Genomic DNA, 19,106 nt, shown 5'->3' with positions numbered 1-19,106 from the left:
TACGCTATAGCCTGGCTTTCATCCACGACTCCACGAAGCCTCTTCAACACAGTGGCTCCCTCACGGGGCGCTCCTGCAGCGGGATTTCACCTGGTTAAGCGCAGCGCAGTCCGCTGGAGTGCTCAGCACAGGGTCAGGCTCCCTGTGTCAGCTTCCTTCCCACTAGACCTGATTTCCTGAAGGGAAAGGACTCTCATTTCACACTTTTCCCCACAATCACAGGACCTGGGACCTGGCACCTGGGAGCCATTCAAGTAGTTACTGAATGAATCAATCGATCAATGAATAACTGACTCCATTGATAACGGAATGTGTGCACACATTATAGAAAGTGTTTACTAAGGATAATTTTTCCTCAAAGAAAACTATGCGCCCAGTGTATCCTGTTTTACTTCAGGGACTGCTCCGTTGTCCTAAAACAGACATCTATCCAGAAAGAGGCTACACCAGCTCCCAACAACCACAGATTCTGAGAAAGAAGACCCCTTTAATATACACTTATCCTCGCCCCATTTATGTGCAATTAAAGGAAGACTATTTGGGATAAAATCAAAGGAGAAACCCTTTGGAAACTTTTCCTTCAGACTTAAATTTCAATTTATCCTGCTGTTAAAGCAGGGTTTTGATAGAAAACTTGCTAATCTGGGTTTCTAAATACAAAGCCTTCAGACCTTCCAATGAAATGCACAGTGATTCAGTTTTACATATATACATTCATACGTATATGCGTATATATATATATATTCTTTTTTCTCTTAATTTCTTTATAAGCCATACAATTGTTTAAAACATAAACCGCAACATTCTTGAAGGGTTTATGATGTATAAAGGTGTAATATGTATAACTGTAACATAAAGGATGGGGGAAAGGATATGAACCTATATAGGTGCAAGATTTCTGTATTTAACCTGATGTGGTACAATAATAACTAATTAGACTAAAAAGTTAAAAATGTATATTTGAATCACTAGGGCAACTACTAAAAAATAATGCCAAGAAATACAGCTAAAAAGCCAACGAGAAACTTAAAATATAATTCTAAAAAGTATTCAAAAACCCCCAAAAGTCAAGAAAGTAGGAACAAAGGAAACAAAACAGATGGGAAAACTAGAAATCAATAATAAAATGGTAGCTCAAAACCCAAACATATCAATAATTATATTAACCTTTGATGGACAAAACATTCCACTTTTAAGGCAGAAATTATCACAATGGATTTTTTTTTAAAAAGGAAAAACAAAATTTAAAAAATTAAAAAATAAAAAGGAAAAACAACTATATGGAAGCCACAGACAAGGTCCAACTATACAGGCTGAAAGTAAATACATAGATTAAAATATTCCATGTAAACAATAAAAAAGAAGGCTGGAGTGGTTCTGTATCAATATAGGCTGAAACAAGTTTAGGGGGAAAAATGTATTACAAGAGATAGAGAGGGAAATTTCATAATGATAAAGGTTAGATTCACCAGGAAGACATAACAATAAAAAATGTTTATGTGCTTAACAAAATACATGATGCAAAAAGTGACAGAATTAAAGACAGAAGTGAACAATTCCAGAATCATTGTTGGAGGTTTTAATACCCCTTTCTCAGCATTTATCAGAACAATTAGAATATGATCAGCAAAGACATATAAGATCTGTGCAACATTACACTTTGACTTCAGTGATATTTATAGAATACCCACAATGACAGAACACACTTTTAAGTGCAGCTGGTATGTTTTCCAGGTTAGATTATATACTGGGCCATAAAACAATTTTCATTGACTGAAAATAACTCAGATCATACAGGGTATGTTCTCTGACTATAATGGAATAAAATTATAAATGAGTAACAATAAGATGAGGGAAACCCCATATATTTGGAAATTAAACAACCAACCTATAAATAAATCATAGGTCAAAGGAGAAATCACAAGGGATGTTAGAAAATATACTTTAATAAAATTTTAATAAAACTAAACTGAATTATAATAAAAACACAACTTACATAAATTTGTGGAATATTGCTAAAGAAGTTCTTAGAGATAAATTTGTAGTCTCTTTTTAAAAAGAAGAAAAATTTTAAATCAAAGATTTGAATTCTCACCTTAAGAAATCAGAAAGAGAATATTAAATAAAATCTAAAACAAAGAGAAGAAAGGAAACAATAAAGAGCAAAATTCCAAAAAATGAAACCAAAAAATAAAGAAAATCAGTGAACCAGAAGCTAGTTCTCCGAAAAGATCCATAAAAGTTTTAAGTCTCTATGGGACTTCCCTGGTGGTGCAGTGGTTAAGAATCCACCTGCCAATGCAGGGGACACAGGTTCGAGCCCTTGTCTGGGAAGATCCCACATGCCAAGGAGCCACATGCCCATGCGCCACAACTACTGAGCCTGTGCTCTAGAGCTCGTGAGCCACAACTACTGAGCCCATGTGCCACAACTACTGAAGCCTGTGCACCTAGAGCCCGTGCTCCACAGCAAGAGAAGCCACCACAACGAGAAGCCCACTCACCACAACGAAGAGTAGCCCCCCCCACCGCAACTAGAGAAAGCCCACACGCAATGAAGACCCAACACAGCCAAAAATAAATAAATAAATAAATTTTAAAAAAATTATAAGTCTCTAGCTGGAGAGAGAGACTGAGAAAAAGAGAGAAAAGGCAGAGAAAGGATGAGAGAGAGAGAGGAAACTGAGAACACAAATTACAAACATCTGGAACGAAAGAGGCGGTCGCACTACAGATCCTACAGACATTAAAATGGTAAAGAGGGGAAGTCATGAAAAAAACTCCTGATAATACCAAGTGTTGGTGACAATGCAGAGAAACTGGAACCTCCATATCTCACTGGTAGGAATGTAAAACGGTATAGACACTTTGGGGAAAAAGTACGGCAACATCTTATAAAATTAAAGGGGAACTTAGATGGAACCAGCAATCCCAGTCCTATGTATTGACCCAAGAGAAATGAAAACTACGTCCACACACAAACTTGCATGTGGAATGTTCACAGCAGCATTATTCATAATAGCCTGAAACTGGAAACAACCCAAGTGCCTGTTAACTGGTGAATGGATGAATTCGTTATATTATATCCATACAGTGGAATAGTACTCAATTATCAAAATTTTTTTTTTTTTTTTTTTGCGGTATGCGGGCCTCTCACTGCCGTGGCCTCTCCCGTTGCGGAGCACAGGCTCCGGACGCACAGGCTCAGCGGCCATGACTCACGGGCCCAGCCGCTCCACGGCATGTGGGATCTTCCTGGACTGGGGCACGAACCTGTGTCCCCTGCATCGGCAGGTGGACTCCCAACCACTGTGCCACCAGGGAAGCCCAATTATCAAAATTTTTTAAAAATTAATACATACAACATGAATGAACCTCGAAACATTATGGTAAGTGAAGGAAATCAAACACACACACACAAGAGCTACATACTTCCTTAAAAGGCAATGCCACAGTGTCCAAAATGATGAGTATTTTCTGGGGCTGGTGGTTATGGGAGGGGCTCAGCTGCCAAGGAACATAAGGAAACTTTTTACGGTAACGGGACTGTTCTGTATCTTTACGGTGGTGGTGGTTTAAATGACTGTATATAACTACCAACAGTCATTAACCTGTAAAATTAAAATAGGTGAGTTTTATTGCTTATAAATAATACCTCTATAAAACTTGGAACAAAAAGAGTTCCTTTAAATCAGCTAGTCTTAGACTATCAGTAATTAGACAAAGCATTAACAGATACCTTGGGGAATTCCCTGGCCATCTAGTGGTTAATACTCTGTGCTTCCACAGCAGGGGTGCACGGGTCCAACCCCTTGTCGGGAACTAAGATCCCACAAGCCACGTGGTGTGGCCAATTAAAAAAAAAAAAAAAAGATATCTTGGCCAACCTTCCTGTTAAGGGGTGAATTGTTGTAAATCAACAATTAAAAAGAAAAATTTAAATAAAAGCAGAGAAAAGTTACAAGTATACTTGTATACATAGATTTTTTTAAAGGTAAATTGTGTCTCCTCCAAAGAGGAGTCCTAACCCCAGCACCTAGGGTTAAATTTTTTCTTTAAAAAATGTGACCTTATTTGGAAATAGGATCTTTACAGAGGTAATCAAGTTATTATAAAATGAGGTCATTAGGGGGGGCCCTCATCCAGTATAACTGGTGTCCTTATAAAAAAGGGAGACAGAGAGATACACACCCAGAGGGAAGAGGGTGTGAAGTCATACAGGGAGAAGGTGGCCAGGTGACTGGGGTGATGCACTCCACAGGGAGCTGGAGAGAGTTCCTTCCCTAGAGCGTCACGGACAACAGGGCTCTGGCAGCATCTTGATTCTGGACTTCAGGTGCCCAAAACTGTGAGACAATGAAATTCTGCTGTTTCCAGCCACTCGGTTTGCGGTACTTTGTGTTGGCGGCCCCGGGATCGCAACCCCCTGCCTGCTGATACTAACGTGCTGACTACACTGACCATCACATGCTTGTCCAGCTTCCCAAGTAATTGCTCCGAGATGAGAACCCCCCAAACAGAGAGAAATATTATACAACGCCCCCAAGGAAGCAAGTATTTTTCTTCTAAATTGGCTAGTAAATGCCGACTTCTTCATGGAATTGTTAGGCCAGGGCAAGAGCCACCAGGAAGTAATTTTAAACTTCATCAGAGCATTTTATAAACATAAAACAGATCAGCTACACGGAACCTATTCACTATATTTAAATTCCTTCATTTTAAACACTCAAGTTAGGCTGGCAGGAAACCCAACGATGGGTGCCCACCATGTTCTCAATTTCAAAACACAGCAGGCACACTGTGGAATTGAGTCTCTTTTTGATTAAAGCCTCATTTCACTTAAGTGCTGAAAACTCACTTATTTTTGTTTAAAATACTACCTATAGTTGTTACCAGCACTTGTACTTTGCAACTTGCTTTCCTAGGATCGGGAATTTGGGACTTGACATGCAGTATAAAATCAGTATGTATACATTTTGTTTATTGATATGCTGTGATCTGAGGGAATCTGGAATGTTTTACCAAGATAAAGCTTAAATTTTTTCTTAAAAAAACAAAACAAAACAAAAACAAAAAAACACAGCAGGCACAGTCCACACAGACGTGCCTGCCCGTGAGTGAAATGTGAACGGCCCCTACCCCACTGGCTGCTGTGCAGTCACTAAATGAAATTGTAAGAAACTGCCGACTTGATTGAATCACCCTGAAGACTTTGAAAACAGTTTTGTACTGGTGAACACAGAAATGTTGCTTTCACTTTACCATGAGCAGCTTCTTTTGGTCTCTCCCCTCTCCTCCCCTACAAACTTCCTCTCCCCTCTGCAGACTAACACTGAACATTTATCAGCCATTAAAATACAGGACTGGCACATGCAATCAACCTACCTCTTGTGATGACGGCAGGGGCCCCTCACAGGTGACACAGTATCTCAGGTGAGCAGGGTTCCCTGTGCCGCAGGTGCGGCAGATCACTTTCTCCTTGAAAACAGAGAATGAGAAATACGTGTTTCCATGGAGGCTCTCTCATTTCTTCACAGATAAATGTATTCATTTTTCCTGCCAATTCATCTGCATAGTATAGCATACTGGGACTAAAGGGTGTTAATAAGGTGGAATAATATAAGAGGTACGTTATCTACCACCATGATGACTACCAGTCAGATATTCTGATGATTTCATGATCTAAAACTTATCTTTCAAAATAACTTACATGGAACACAAGTTTGAACACACACACACACACCATGCAAAAAGGGAAACCATATGTAGCTGTGCTGATTTGAAGTGGCATCTGTAAGTTGATTCAAGTTTAAGGTTTTATTTCAAGGCATGATACTCTGAAAGCCATGAAAGCCAGAATTGAGAAGTTTCATATTTATTTAATCATGCTTTTTATTTCTTTCTTATTCAGTATTTAGTATGTAAATTCTTTAAGTCCAATAAATCAAAGTACTGTTCAAAAAAAAAAGAAAGAGGGCTTCCCTGGTGGCGCAGTGGTTGAGAGCCCGCCTGCCAATGCAGGGGACACAGGTTCGTGCCCCAGTCCGGGAAGATCCCACATGTTGCAGAGCGGCTGGGCCCGTGAGCCATGGCCGCTGAGCTTGCGCGTCAGGAGCCTCTGCTCCGCAACGGGAGAGGCCACGACAGTGAGAGGCCCGCATACCGCAAAAAAAAAAAAAAAGAAAGAAAGAAATAGGTGTTCCTCTGAGCAAACAGCTGTGCAAGGAAATCATTAAGCAGTCTTTCCAGCCGATCAGCCAGCTAGAGACCCTATACTAACACCCAGGCCCTGAAATTGGATTTAGGATTTAGGAATTATTACGACATAAATAGTGTCAGACAAATGAACATAGTTTTGAAAGAAACAAACCCCAAAATGAAAAAACTGAAAAAGAGTACTCATTTGGCCTTAGGAAGGCAAATTGACTATGTTGCACTGCTTCTGAGTTATTATTTTTTTCATTGTGGAAACTGTGCTACTTGGTAGGCTCCATCTCCTGGCTTCAACAATAAACAGGAAGGCCCAAGACCAGCAAAAGAGTATACGTTTACAAGTAACCTAGTTCTTGGCCTGGGGTCTACTCCACGGGGCTTTATATTAAATGTGAATTTAGATTTGCTCTGTAGTTTCTCACTTAGAAATGGAAAAGTAAAAAGGCCATCTTAGAAAATGGGTCGTAAGTTCAACCTTCTGAGTCAGGAACCTGGGGATAAGCTGCAATACAGAAAACAACACGAGAAAAAGAAAAGATGGCTAACACAGCCTAGCCAGAGTTCGGCCATGGGAGGTTGGTAACTAACATCTGTTTAGTCACTGGAATATTCTGCATAATTCCCCTGTCCTTTCCAAGTCCTTCTCAAGTCCCACTTACGTAAAAGACCCCAAGGTCCTCCTAGGAGCCACAGCCAGCTCGGAAAACCACAGTTCCCAGCCCAGAGAACGCCTCAAGGGCAGAGGCCGACTCACTGCTCCTCAAAATGGCAGAGAACCGTAGACTTGTTCTCCGTGGGTCCTGACACCTCCCGGTTCCGGCTTTCTTCCCAGTTGCTTAAGGTCCCCAAAGCATAATCTGCGATCATCAGAGCTTTTCTGTGAGATTTAAGGCAGTGATCTTCCTGATCTGGTAGAATCCACTGAGAAGTGAAACAAATTTCCTGTCCCTCAGTTAAAATACAGTGAGATCAAATGAAAATAATCCATCTGTTTGCTGCAAGAAATACTCTGGAAAGAGAAAACTATAAACTAAGTAAAACTGCTTACTTATTAAGTCCAATGGCCCTCAACTTGCAGGACCCACAATCTAAAACTAGTATGTCCTGGGACTTCCCTGGTGGCTCAGCAGATAAGACTCCACACACCCAATGCAGGAGGCCCAGGTTCGATCCCTGGTCAGGGAACTAGATCCCACACGCATGCCGCAACTAAGACCTTGCATACCACAACTAAGGAGCCCACGTGCTGCAACTAAGATCTGGTGCAACCCAATAAATAAATATAAAAATAAATAAATAAATGGGTAAACTTTAAAAAAATAAATAAAACTAGTATGTCCTCCATAGCTGCCATTTGTGTACGTGTGTGTGTGTATGTGTGTGTGTGTGGTGAGAGCACCTGGAATCTACTCTCTTAGCAAATTTCCAGCATACAAAGATGGATATGTTAATTAGCTTGACTGAAGTAATCATTTCACTCTGTATATGTATATCAAAACATCACCACCAGGGCTTCCCTGGTGGCGCAGTGGTTGAGAGTCCGCCTGCCGATGCAGGGGACACAGGTTCGTGCCCTGGTCCGGAAAGATCCCACATGCCGTGGAGTGGCTGGGCCTGTGAGCCATGGACGCTGGGCCTGCGCGTCCGGAGCCTGTGCTCCGCAACAGGAGAGACCACAACAGTGAGAGGCCCGTGTACCGCAAAAACAAACAAACAAACAAACATCACCACTTTAAAGATATGAAATTTTTATGAAAATAAATAAATAATGAAAACTTGCATGACAGGGGCTTCCTTGGTGGCGCAGTGGTTAAGAATCCGCCTGCCAATGCAGGGGATACGGGCTCAAGACCTGGTCCGGGAAGATCCCACATGCTGCAGAGCATCTAAGCCTGTGTGCCACAACTGCTGAGCCTGCGCTCTAGAGACCACGAGCCACAACTACTGAGCCCTCATGCCTAGAGCCTGTGCTCCACAACAAGAGAAGCCACCACAGTGAGAAGCCCGTGCACCGCAACAAAGTGTAGCCCCTTCTCACCACAACTAGAGAAAGCCTGCACATAGCAACGAAGACCCGATGCAGCCTAAAATAAATAAATTTATTAAAAGAAAAAACAACTAGCATGACATAACTCTGCCCAGTCCAAACTAACTCTGCCCAATCCCAATACTGCCTTGCAAAACTCTCTTTAAACAAGAGTGAAGTAAGTCAGAAAGAGAAAAATAAGTATCGTATATTAACGCATATATGTGGAACCTAGAAAAATGGTACAGATGAACCAGTTTGCAGGGCAGAAATAGAGACACAGACATAGAGAACAAACGTATGGACACCAAGGGGGGAAAAGCAGCGGGGGTGGTGGTGGTGGTGGGATGAATTGGGAGATTGGGATTGACATATATACACTAACATGTATAAAATAGATAACTAATAAGAACCTGCTGTATAAAAAAATAAATAAAATAACATTCAAAAAGTTTTTTTTTAATTTAATAATCTTTATTTTTTAGAGTAGTTTAAGGTCCACGTCAAAACTGAGCAGACATTACAGGGAGTTCCCATATACACCCCTGTCCACACACACAATCCCCCGGTATGAACATCTCACACCAGATGGTGCATTTGTCACAACCAATGAACCTGCACTGGCACATCCTCATCTCCCAAAGCTCACAGTTTACCTTAGGCTGCATTCCTGTCAAATTCTCTTTAAAATCGCCCAACCGCGGTACTGAAACCCTATAAATACCCTTCCCCATCTTCTCTCTTCTGAGATGCTGCTAAGATGGTCAACGTGCTGGTTTATCTCACTGTATTTGGTCCAGTAAGTACAGCCTTCTTGGTCGACAGGCTTTCCTCATGGTTTCTGGGGTGGCTTTTTGACACCACGTGGCTCACTTCTTGAAGAGCAGTGACCATGACCCACAGATAAAAACCTTGTATCACAATCACTACATCATAGATTCATGTATGTCCGTAGGGACGATGTGGGACTCAGGCCACCACCAGACAGACTTAATGAGGATCCTAAACATTTACAACAAGCACTTTATAAAAAGCCAATACCCTCATTTGCTGCCTCATCCACAGCACTGGCAACACATTGACCAGTTGAACCGTTCCAAGCAATTTTGTGGACCTGGCTTAGTCACTGGGGTAAAACTTTTCCTTACAAAGCAGCTGGAAGATAAGAACAATTTTCTAATCTCCCAAATGATAAGCTTTAATTGACACAAACCAGTAGGTAGTGGCAAACTTAATCTCAAAGAGGATTTTGTAAGATGCCAAGGTCAACTTGACACAGAGCTGTGGTTACACTGGCATTAGCCCTGAATCATTGGGCGAGGGGTTGGGGTCTCATAGGAGGTACCTGTGCCCTCGCTGTGTGAGTCCTCAGATGTCTTTCAAAGAGTAATGACTTCACAAGGATCCCAGCCCTAAGCCTCACAGATTCCAGGAACCCCAGACACAATGGGAGTCCTGGAGGTAAAACATGTGTTGCTAGTTAGAGCCAGAAGGAAGCTGAAGGTCTCTTTCCAAAAGGGTTCATGTGTTCTGGTCAAAGGGGAGATGCTGACATTAGTTTTCAACTGTAGAAAACGGCCAAGGGGATGCCTTCGTTTTTTTGTAAAAAGAGAAAGAAAGAAAGAACGAAAGAGGGACTTCCCTGGTAGCACAGTGGTTAAGAATCCACCTGCCAATGCAGGGGACACAGGTTCGAGCCCTGGTCTGGGAAGATCCCACATGCCGTGGAGCAACTAAGCCCGCGAGCCACAACTACTGAAGCCCGCGCGCCTAGAGCCCGTGCGCCGCAACAAGGAGAAGCCACCACAATGGAAGCCCACGTACCGCAACGAAGAGTAGCACCCTCCTCCGCAACTAGAGAAAGCCCATGGGCAGCAATGAAGACCGAATGCAGCCATAAATCAATCAATTAATTAATTTTAAAAAAAAAGAAGAAAAGGGAGGGAGGGAGGCAGGAAGAGTCAAACAAACAAAACCAAATTTAAATGTGTGAATATATAGAAATATGTTTCTGTGCATCTAGATAAATACATAGAAGGACACTCACTAAGCTGCTGCCATTGGTTATTTCAGGGGATAGAAACAGAGGTGGGGTGGGGAAATTACACACTTCGTTGTGTATCTTTGGACTATTTCACGTGTTACTGAAAATTAGAAAATTTTTAAAAACATAAAATCCTCTCCTATTCTGAAATACAGGCCAGAGGATAAAAGAAGAAACTCCTGCTACTATATCTTCTAATCCTGGCAGTAGAAAAAAGTATCTGATGCAGCAAAATTCCTCAGCGTTGACAAGGGCTTTACATCAACACGAGAGAAGCCTGCCACAGCGGTTGGGTCTGTCTGCATCACAGCAGGAAGAGGACCGATGGTGCTTTGTGCACTTTGTGGAGTGAGATGGAGACCAACCTAGAAATGGGAGGGAGGCATCAACTGGACTTGCTGGCGCTTTGGGGAGGGACGGCACGCTGGCTTCTGTGAGCAGCTTACACAGGTGTTCCCACTGACCTCAGAGGAGGCTCTCTGGGTGAGAATGTGATCTAAAAATCTGTCGCCCTTATAAATTCTGGGAAAGCCACTGGGATGAAGATTTCCAACCAGGGTCCTTCCGTGGGTAGCAGCAATAAAAATCAGGCATTTCCCACCGTCGTAAAAATCAGGCATTTCCCACCAGATCAGATGTTACCGTGACAAAGGTCTCTCTAAAAATCAAGTCTGATTAAAAGCCGTCCTTGCTTTTAACCCTCCAGGGTCCACTGGGAAAGAAGGGTAGAGAAGGCGCCATTTCCCACAGCCCACGGCCCCCGCCAGCATTTCTGCAGCTCACGAAACCGAACTGCTTGCAAAGTTTTGGAGCACATCCTGCAGTTTCAGGTCTCTGTGCATCTTTCTGGCACGCCCCCCTCCTCCACCTCATACCTGAACACACACCCACACATCACTTCTCTTTGTCCCACCCCTTCCCATATGGCAAATGCCTGTGCCTCCTACAACTTCTGCTCAGATGACACCCCCTCTTCAAATCTATCCCTGGCCCTGGCCCCTGATAAGAGCTGACGAATCCTCCTCTGTGCCCCCTGCCACCACGGCAAGCGGGGGCCCAGATCACTGGGGCAGTGGGTACAGGGGTTACAGCCCGGGGAATGCAGCGAGCAGAGCCCTAGAGGGTGGTCCGGGAAGCAGCAGCTGGTAAAGCCACATCAAAAGGTGCCTTTGAAAAAGCTGCTCAGTACCTGAGGGCTGGCACGGGAGGGGCAAGGTGGAACCCAGAGACACTGGGTGAACCTGAAGGAAGCTTCATGGCTGCGCCTTGGTGAGGGATGCCAGCTGCCTGGGGACCTCGCTCCTTCCTCAGGCTCCTTCCCCTAATCATCCCTGTTCAGTGACCCTAGAGCAGGTGTCCAGCGACTGCTTCTCAGGCTCACACCACTCCCTGTGCCACCTGGCACTGCTGGGAGCTCAGACTTATTCCAGTAAATTCTTAGGGTGCAGAACGTATTGTGTACGTGGTAAAGTACACAAAAAAGAAGAGGATGGAGTGCCCAGAGTGACCCAAATGCTTTGGTAAAAGCAGCTCAACTAAAGCAGTGTAACTAATAGTATAAGACATACAGCTGTTGAAGTCATGTCTTTATTAAAAACAACAGTAAATCGTATGAGTCCAATGTTAAAACAGACAAAACACCAGGGAAAAAAACACCGTGCCAACAGAAATGGTCCTGAGATTCTCACTTCTGGAGATAATGATAAATGTACCCTAAATCATTATTTCCTAAGGTCTTGAGAAAGTTAATGTTTCAGAGAGCCCTTTATTGAAGCTGTGCCTATTTGAGGCATTTTTAGCTAATGTGAAGCTTGGGTACTCAGTAATTTCATGATTCTCTTTGAAAACTCAACATCAGATGTCAAACAGGCTTGATTTTCTAAATTTCATCTTTGAATTATCAACTGATTTCCTCATTATAAGGTATATGTTCTGCCTTTGGCCCATTAATAGAGTAGAAATCAGTTTCAAGTGATTGTCTCTCTCTCATCAAAACTGTACTTTAAAAAGGGGTCACTCTCAGAAATAAAGACGCAGACGTAGAGAATGGACTTGAGGACGCGGGGAGGGGGAAGGGTAAGCTGGGACGAAGTGAGAGAGTAGCATTGACATATATACACTACCAAATGTAAAATAGATAGCTAGTGGGAAGCAGCTGCATAGCACAGGGAGATCAGCTCCGTGCTTTGTGACCACCTAGAGGGATGGGATAGGGAGGGAGGGAGGGAGACGCAAGAGGGAGGAGATATGGGGATATATGTATGCATATAGCTGATTCACTTTGTTATACAGCAGAAACTAACACAACATTGTAAAGCAATTATACCCCAATAGAGATGTTAAAAAAAAGAGAGAAGGCAAAAAAAAAAAGGGGGGGGGGTCACTCCTGGATTTGACACTCCTAATCACTATAGAAGTCCTATGTTTATCCTCAACAGAGGACTTACTTATACCTTTGTACCCCCTGTCTTTCCACAACATGGGAAGAAGTCTGGGTTTCAAATGCTGAAAGTGACATGATATATACTGAACCTGGCTCTCAGCCCACACTTACCCCTACTCCTCCTGTTTTGAATAGTTCAAAGGGTTCGAAATGTTATTATCTTCAAATATCCCGGATAATGTAAATATTAGTGAGAACAGGTGCTGCTGTGATTGACAGAACAGCCAAAATCATGGTGACTTAAACAAGAGAGAAGCTGGTGTCTCACTCTCATGTATAGGAAGTTTGGACATAGGTCTCCAGGGCTGTATGGTGGCTTCCTGCAGTGACTTCTAAAGTTTAAGATTGAAAATAGTCATCAAACAAAAAGATTAGTAAATTTTCATCTACCTCACTTTTGCCCAGCCAGTTCTTCAAAATCTCACTTCTGAAGGTTTACTTAGCCTGGGATACTTTTTTTTTTTTTTTTTTGCGGTACGCGGGCCTCTCACTGCTGTGGCCTCTCCCGTTGCGGAGCACAGGCTCCGGACGCGCAGGCTCAGCGGCCATGGCTCACGGGCCCAGCTGCTCCGCGGCATGTGGGATCTTCCCGGACCGGGGCACGAACCCGCGTCCCCTGCATCGGCAGGTGGACTCTCAACCACTGCGCCACCTGGGAAGCCCTAGGATACTTTTGAACATTTTTTTCACAGTGAAGGAGAGCTGGGACATGTAAGAAAAAGTGAACTTACCTTTTCTCTCATAAACTTTGCCCACAGAGACTCCACAAGGTCATTTTTGGAGTGTTACAGTTCTAATTGTAAGTTAAGTCCACGCACTTCCCTTATTGCTAAAAATTCTTGCTTTTTTAATCCCCAAAGTTATCTTTATTAAATCTATTTCATCCTCTAGTGACCTTTACTTGAGGTCAAGTAAAAAGGAGGTGAATGGGACTATAAATTGAAAAATGGAGAAAAGATACAGTTGTATGTTCAATAATTCTACCAAAAAAATTTTCATGGCATGACATCATTTGTCTAACAAGATTTTTTAATGTTCATGATGATACTTAACTTTTTCATCCATGTGACTAGCTGTAATCCTTCTTTCCTACGTAATAGAGACCCATAATCGAACAAAGCAAATGAAAACATGAAGTGACTTTAAGGACAAGATGAAAAGTCAATATTAATTACAATGTTCGAGTTTAAATATATGAAGTAAACAACTGTCTGTGTTAGCTGCAGTGCAATTTGTCCTCCAAATCCATGTTCAGGGAACACATTTCTGTGTATCTCTCTTGATATTTAGATCCTACTGGCAAGTTAAACTCTTGGGCAGATGCCTTTCCAAAAATGAGAGTGGATTTTGTTCACAGGTATTAGCTTATCAATTGTTAGCCAATTCCATCAGCTGAAGAAAGATGCTTAATCGTTCGAACATTAATTTCTATGTGTTTTATTCACACTTTTACAGATTCACATTTCATTACCTTCAAGCGGAGGTTGGCCTGTGGCTGCAGCTGTGGAGTGAGAGGAGCCTCACAGACCACACAGATGGGCGTATTCACGGGCACCAGGTTTTCACATTCTGCACATAAGCCCATCTGCACAAAGAACGAGGTCAGGTTGGCAAAAACTGAAGGTATAAGTAGATCTTAAAATGTAAGGTTTAATTTGCTTCTGTAAAAATTTCTTTTAAATAATTACCACTTTTATTCTTATTTCCTTCCTATTAAAGTAAAAACATGTTTATTGTAGAAAAGAGAGGTATAAAGAAAAGAAAAAATAGCTTACAGCATGATGGAGTGAGGAAATCGACACACCTTCTCTCCAAAAAGCAATCATAAAGTTGGATAAAACTTTAAAAATTCTGAAGTTCAACCAAAGACAAACAACAAACTGAAAAGTAATGAACTTTGGGCAAGGACACCACACGTCTGTTGGGTCTTGCTTGGGCTGTCCCCATCCTCCTCCAGCTCCGTCAGCGTGGAAGCTCCACAGAGCAGGGAGGGCTGTGAAAAGCAGGAGGTTCGCGGCTGCTGACGGGCAGGGCTCGTGTGACTTGGAGCACGGTTAAGGTGATGATCTCAGTGGCAAGCAAACAGGGAGGACAGTGGATCCACTAGCCTGAGCTCACGGTCCTGTCTGGGGCAACTGATGAACCAGCAGCTAGCCAGGGACCTGAAGGGGAGTTCCAGAAGGTAGGTCATCTCCAGGGGGCTTGATAAGTTCCTCCCACACCCTCAGTTGACTGGAAGATGTTCGCATGTGCAGCGTTAGACCTAAGAGGGTCCAAGCCACCCACACATCCTTGGCTGCACATGAAGATACAAGAGAGCTCAGCATAAAGTAGGAGCTGGGGCAGACCTGAAAACAGCCTGAAGTTTGAATGTTCCGCCCAGCCCACAACAGATCCCTCAGCAGAGACTGGAAGCCTTGGAGGGCCAAGGTGTTTGAGCACAACTTCTGGCCAATCTTCAGTCGAAGTCTAAGCTATGCACACCCAGGGCTGATCCCAGGCTTAAAAATAAAACAAGGGGGGCTTCCCTCGTGGTGCAGTGGTTGAGAGTCCACCTGCCGATGCAGAGGACACGGGTTCGTGCCCCGGTCCGGGAAGATCCCACATGCCGCGGAGCGGCTGGGCCCGTGAGCCATGGCCACTGAGCCTGCACATCCGGAGCCTGTGCTCCGCAACGGGAGAGGCCACAACAGTGAGAGGCCCGCGTACCGCAATAAATAAATAAATAAATAAAACAAGGGGAAAACCCTGATATTAGTGGTTGAAAATTGCAGGGAAGACAGGCTTGAAAGAGTTAATCCAAGTAAACAAAAAAACCAAAACAACAACACAAGGAGAAAAAGTCAGAATCCAGACTTATTATACTCTCTAAAATGTCCAAAATTCAAGAAAAAATTGTGAGATGTGCAAAAAACAAGAAAGTGTGACCAGTACTCATGGGAAACAAACAGTCAATAGAAATTGTCTCTGAGGGGAGGAAAAGAAGATATATTGGAGCAAAGCTTCTGTGTATTACTGGATTTAAATTAAATTATTCTGAAATAGACTTGAGAAATTAAGGAGTATGTTGTAATCTCTAGCGTTCTCTTAGAAAATAACTTTTAAAAAGAAAAGAACTTTTCAAAATAGTAAAAAAAATAGGAAACATAGGAATGAAAATGGCATACTAAAAATTATTTATTTAACACAAAAGAAGGAAGTAAAGGAGGAACAGAGGAACAAAAAAGACGTGAGACAAATAGAAAACAAACAGCAAAATAGCATATGTAAATCCAACCATATCATTAAAGACATTAAATGTGAATAGACAATAACACCACACTCAAAAGGCAGAGACTGTCAGATGGGATAAAAAAACGAGAGGTATGCCTGACTAGAGACATGACCTAGATTCAAAGATACAAATAGGTTGAAAATACAAGTATAGAAAAAGGTATATAATGGAAATAGTATGGGTAAGGGAGCTAGAGTGACTGCGTAAATATCAGGAAAAAAGGACTTTAAAAACAAGAAATGATCCTAGAGACAAAGAGAGGCATTTTCTGATGATGAAAGGGTCAATAAATCAGGAAGACACAGCAATTATAAGTGTACGTGAACATAACAACAAGTCCCCAGAATACATGAAGCGAAAACTATGAGTCAGCCTTAAGGTAAGGCTCCATCTATCATCACCTGACGACTCTAAGCCCCAGCTTTTACTGGGGGACCACAGTGGCGTTTTGGAACTCTAAGGATCAGCATCAACTCAGAGCTAGTATCTAGTAAGCCCCCAAAGGTTTAGGCGTTTCCTTTTCCTCAAGGCACAGGTCCCTCTGGAAAAGGCTTCAAGGATGACCTATGACATGTACTTGCAATGATGCAGGGTCCATCCTCAAAGACACCCAGCCGCCCTTCAGTTAGGGAGCTGTGGGTTTGCGAATCGACTTAAGTCTTGAAACTGGGTGACGCCCTTGGATGTTCCACTGTGGTGGCTCAAGTCACGTATTCGGCTACAAAACATGTGATTTTTTTTTCTATTATATAAACCAAGCAAGACACTAGTAGGCTGCCCATCTGTTTCATTCTTAGGAAGACCACGATCAGATTCTGATTACTGATATGTTGCTGTGGCCTTTTACGGTAGATGTGCCCACCTTGTCTTTGGCAGTTAAGTGCTGCCACTTGACCTCTGGAATCCCGTTAGCCCCCTGAAATCAGGGAGCCCAGCTCAAGAGTGGCATCGCCCCATGATCATGTCTGGCCTCCAAGGAAAGCAGCCATGGAACTTTTCAAGGATGCAGGCGCTCCTTTCACTAATATGTATTCCTAAGTCTATGCCTTAGTGAAGGACGTGTCTTCTGGGCCTTCTTGTGAAATGCATTTGAGAGTTGGGGGCACACAGGATATACCTGACAAACCTACTCCAACATGATACCAGGAAAGACTTAGCATCGAGTCTCACTAACCATAGGCTACTACTGAGTCCAAGTTTTAGTCAGCCAACCCAAAAAGCAGCTGGAGTCACCGCCAGCTTCATTAGCTAACATATTAAAATCAATCCAGAATCTATAAAAAAGGCATGTATATCAGCGAATTTGGCCCAACTTAGTGTTATATTCTGCCCTCATTTAAAATCCACTCCCAGACTTGTCCCCCAAGATTCTGCCAATATATGTTAGCAAAATTGTGCTCTTCTTTTCATGTGTAAGCTTTTTGTCCTGGATCACAGAGTACACCTGTCCCTCTAGAGCAGCTGGGATTGGACCGTAGTCATGCTACAGGATGGCTACGGTGAGTCTTGATGAGAATACACATCCCCTTTCAAAGCCACTGCCCCAGGTGAGATTATCACAGAGATTTCAAGGAAAGGAAGGCTAGCATCCTCAGACAGGAGGGCCAGCTCATCCGCTGGCAGAGTAATTTAGGGAATCAAGAATGTGCGTTTCGGACTTCCCTGGTGGTGTAGTGGTTGAGAGTCCACCTGCCAATGCAGGGGCGGGTTCGTGCCCCGGTCTGGGAAGATTCCACGTGCCGCGGAGCCGCTGGCCCCGTGAGCCATGGCCGCTGAGCCTGCGCGTCCGGAGCCTGTGCTCCACAACGGGAGAGGCCACAGCAGTGAGAGGCCCATGAACCGCAAAAAAAAAAAAAAAAAAAAGAAAGAATGTGCATTTCATCTGGGTCCAAGCCAACATCTCCATTCCCAGTTTCAGGGTCCTGTTCTGTCCCAATACATACTCAAACTTTCACAAAAGAAATGTGGTGATAAAGTGAATTCAGCTTATGCTGTAACTCACCAACATATTCAACTAAAGTTTGTGTTTGCTTTCAGCAGCAAATCCCTGGAGCTACAAGAAATAGGTTCTTTTGGGGCTGTCATGGGGGCACTCTGGTTCTTGGATTATGAGTGAAAGGTCCTGAGCTTGTCGGTTTCTGTGATGCTCCCAGGTGCTCAGGAGAACTGTCCACACCACAGCCCTGGTATCATTGCTGCCACAACCGTCAAGTGCAGCGGCCACCTGGCCACCCAAGAGGCTTGCTTTAGGTGATGCTTCCTCACTACCAGGCCCACGTGATAGCTTGATTTCTCGTGATGCCACTTCATGCTATGAATTACTAGCATCCTGTTTCCCATGGGCAAGGAGCTCAGCGCTGCTCCCGAGCAAAGGGAAGGACCAAACCCCTTCTTTGCAGGTCTAGTTCCTGGGGCCGCTCCTGGTACCAACTCTGTATCAGTCAAAGTCCAGTCAGGAGACAGAAACCTCAGGGTAATTTAAACAGGGACAGTTTAATATAAATAGTTATTAACTAATAACAGAGGACTAACTGCTAGTGGGTAAAGCTAACTCTAAAGGATACAGGACTACCCAGGATGGGGAGAGCCACTGCTGCTCTGGCTGAGGCAGAGGACCTGAAGAGGATCCGGTCTGGAAGAGGCGCTTACTGAACTGGGTGTGGCTGTCACCCACGGGATGGCAGAGAAGTTCACTGGGGTGACACAGACCAGAGCTGGCCCCAGAGCAGGCGGGATCCTATGAAACTCATGAGGACTCTCCCCCTGGGGAGCTGGCAGGACATGCTGGGAAGCCACGTGCAGGCTGCTGATGAAACGTGCTGGGAAACTGCCCCCTGGGATGCCTGAGAGACTTTCTGGGAGCTGGCTGGGTACCCGTGGAGCCCACTGAGAAGCTGTTCACGAGATGCCATGCAGTTCACCGGGGTTCAGCACAACCAGGTGTCCTGCAGGTTAGCTGAGCACCGTCAGAGCACAGGGAGAGGGAAGCACAGCAGAAACAGGAAGAGGAGTCGAGACCTTCCTCCTGCAGTGTCCCTCCCAGCAATGGGCCTCTACTGACAAAAATTAACATCAACCAGCTGGCTACAGAGAAATCCACAAGGCA

At 43.6% G+C, this 19,106-nt stretch overlaps 1 protein-coding gene across 5 annotated transcripts in view; it reads right to left on the bottom strand.

Annotated features, from left to right (window-relative positions):
* The window catches only part of DZANK1 (double zinc ribbon and ankyrin repeat domains 1), a 74,951-nt gene that overhangs the window by 29,597 nt on the left and 26,248 nt on the right, over window positions 1-19,106 (bottom strand). For all 5 annotated transcript variants that reach the window (XM_029221864.1, XM_029221863.1, XM_029221865.1 and 2 more), the window contains 2 exons: window positions 14,198-14,311; window positions 5,386-5,478 (listed from right to left, as the gene is read on the bottom strand). In XM_029221864.1, the coding sequence (XP_029077697.1) occupies window positions 5,386-5,478; window positions 14,198-14,311 (207 nt within the window). The remainder of the gene's footprint in view (window positions 1-5,385; window positions 5,479-14,197; window positions 14,312-19,106) is intronic.

Source organism: Monodon monoceros, unplaced genomic scaffold (assembly GCF_005190385.1).
Source record: "Monodon monoceros isolate NGI ecotype Baffin Bay Population unplaced genomic scaffold, NGI_Narwhal_1 Super_Scaffold_13, whole genome shotgun sequence".
Lineage (NCBI taxonomy): Eukaryota > Metazoa > Chordata > Mammalia > Artiodactyla > Monodontidae > Monodon > Monodon monoceros.
The sequence above is the reverse complement of the archived record's forward strand: the minus strand, read 5'-3'. Positions and strand labels throughout refer to the sequence as shown.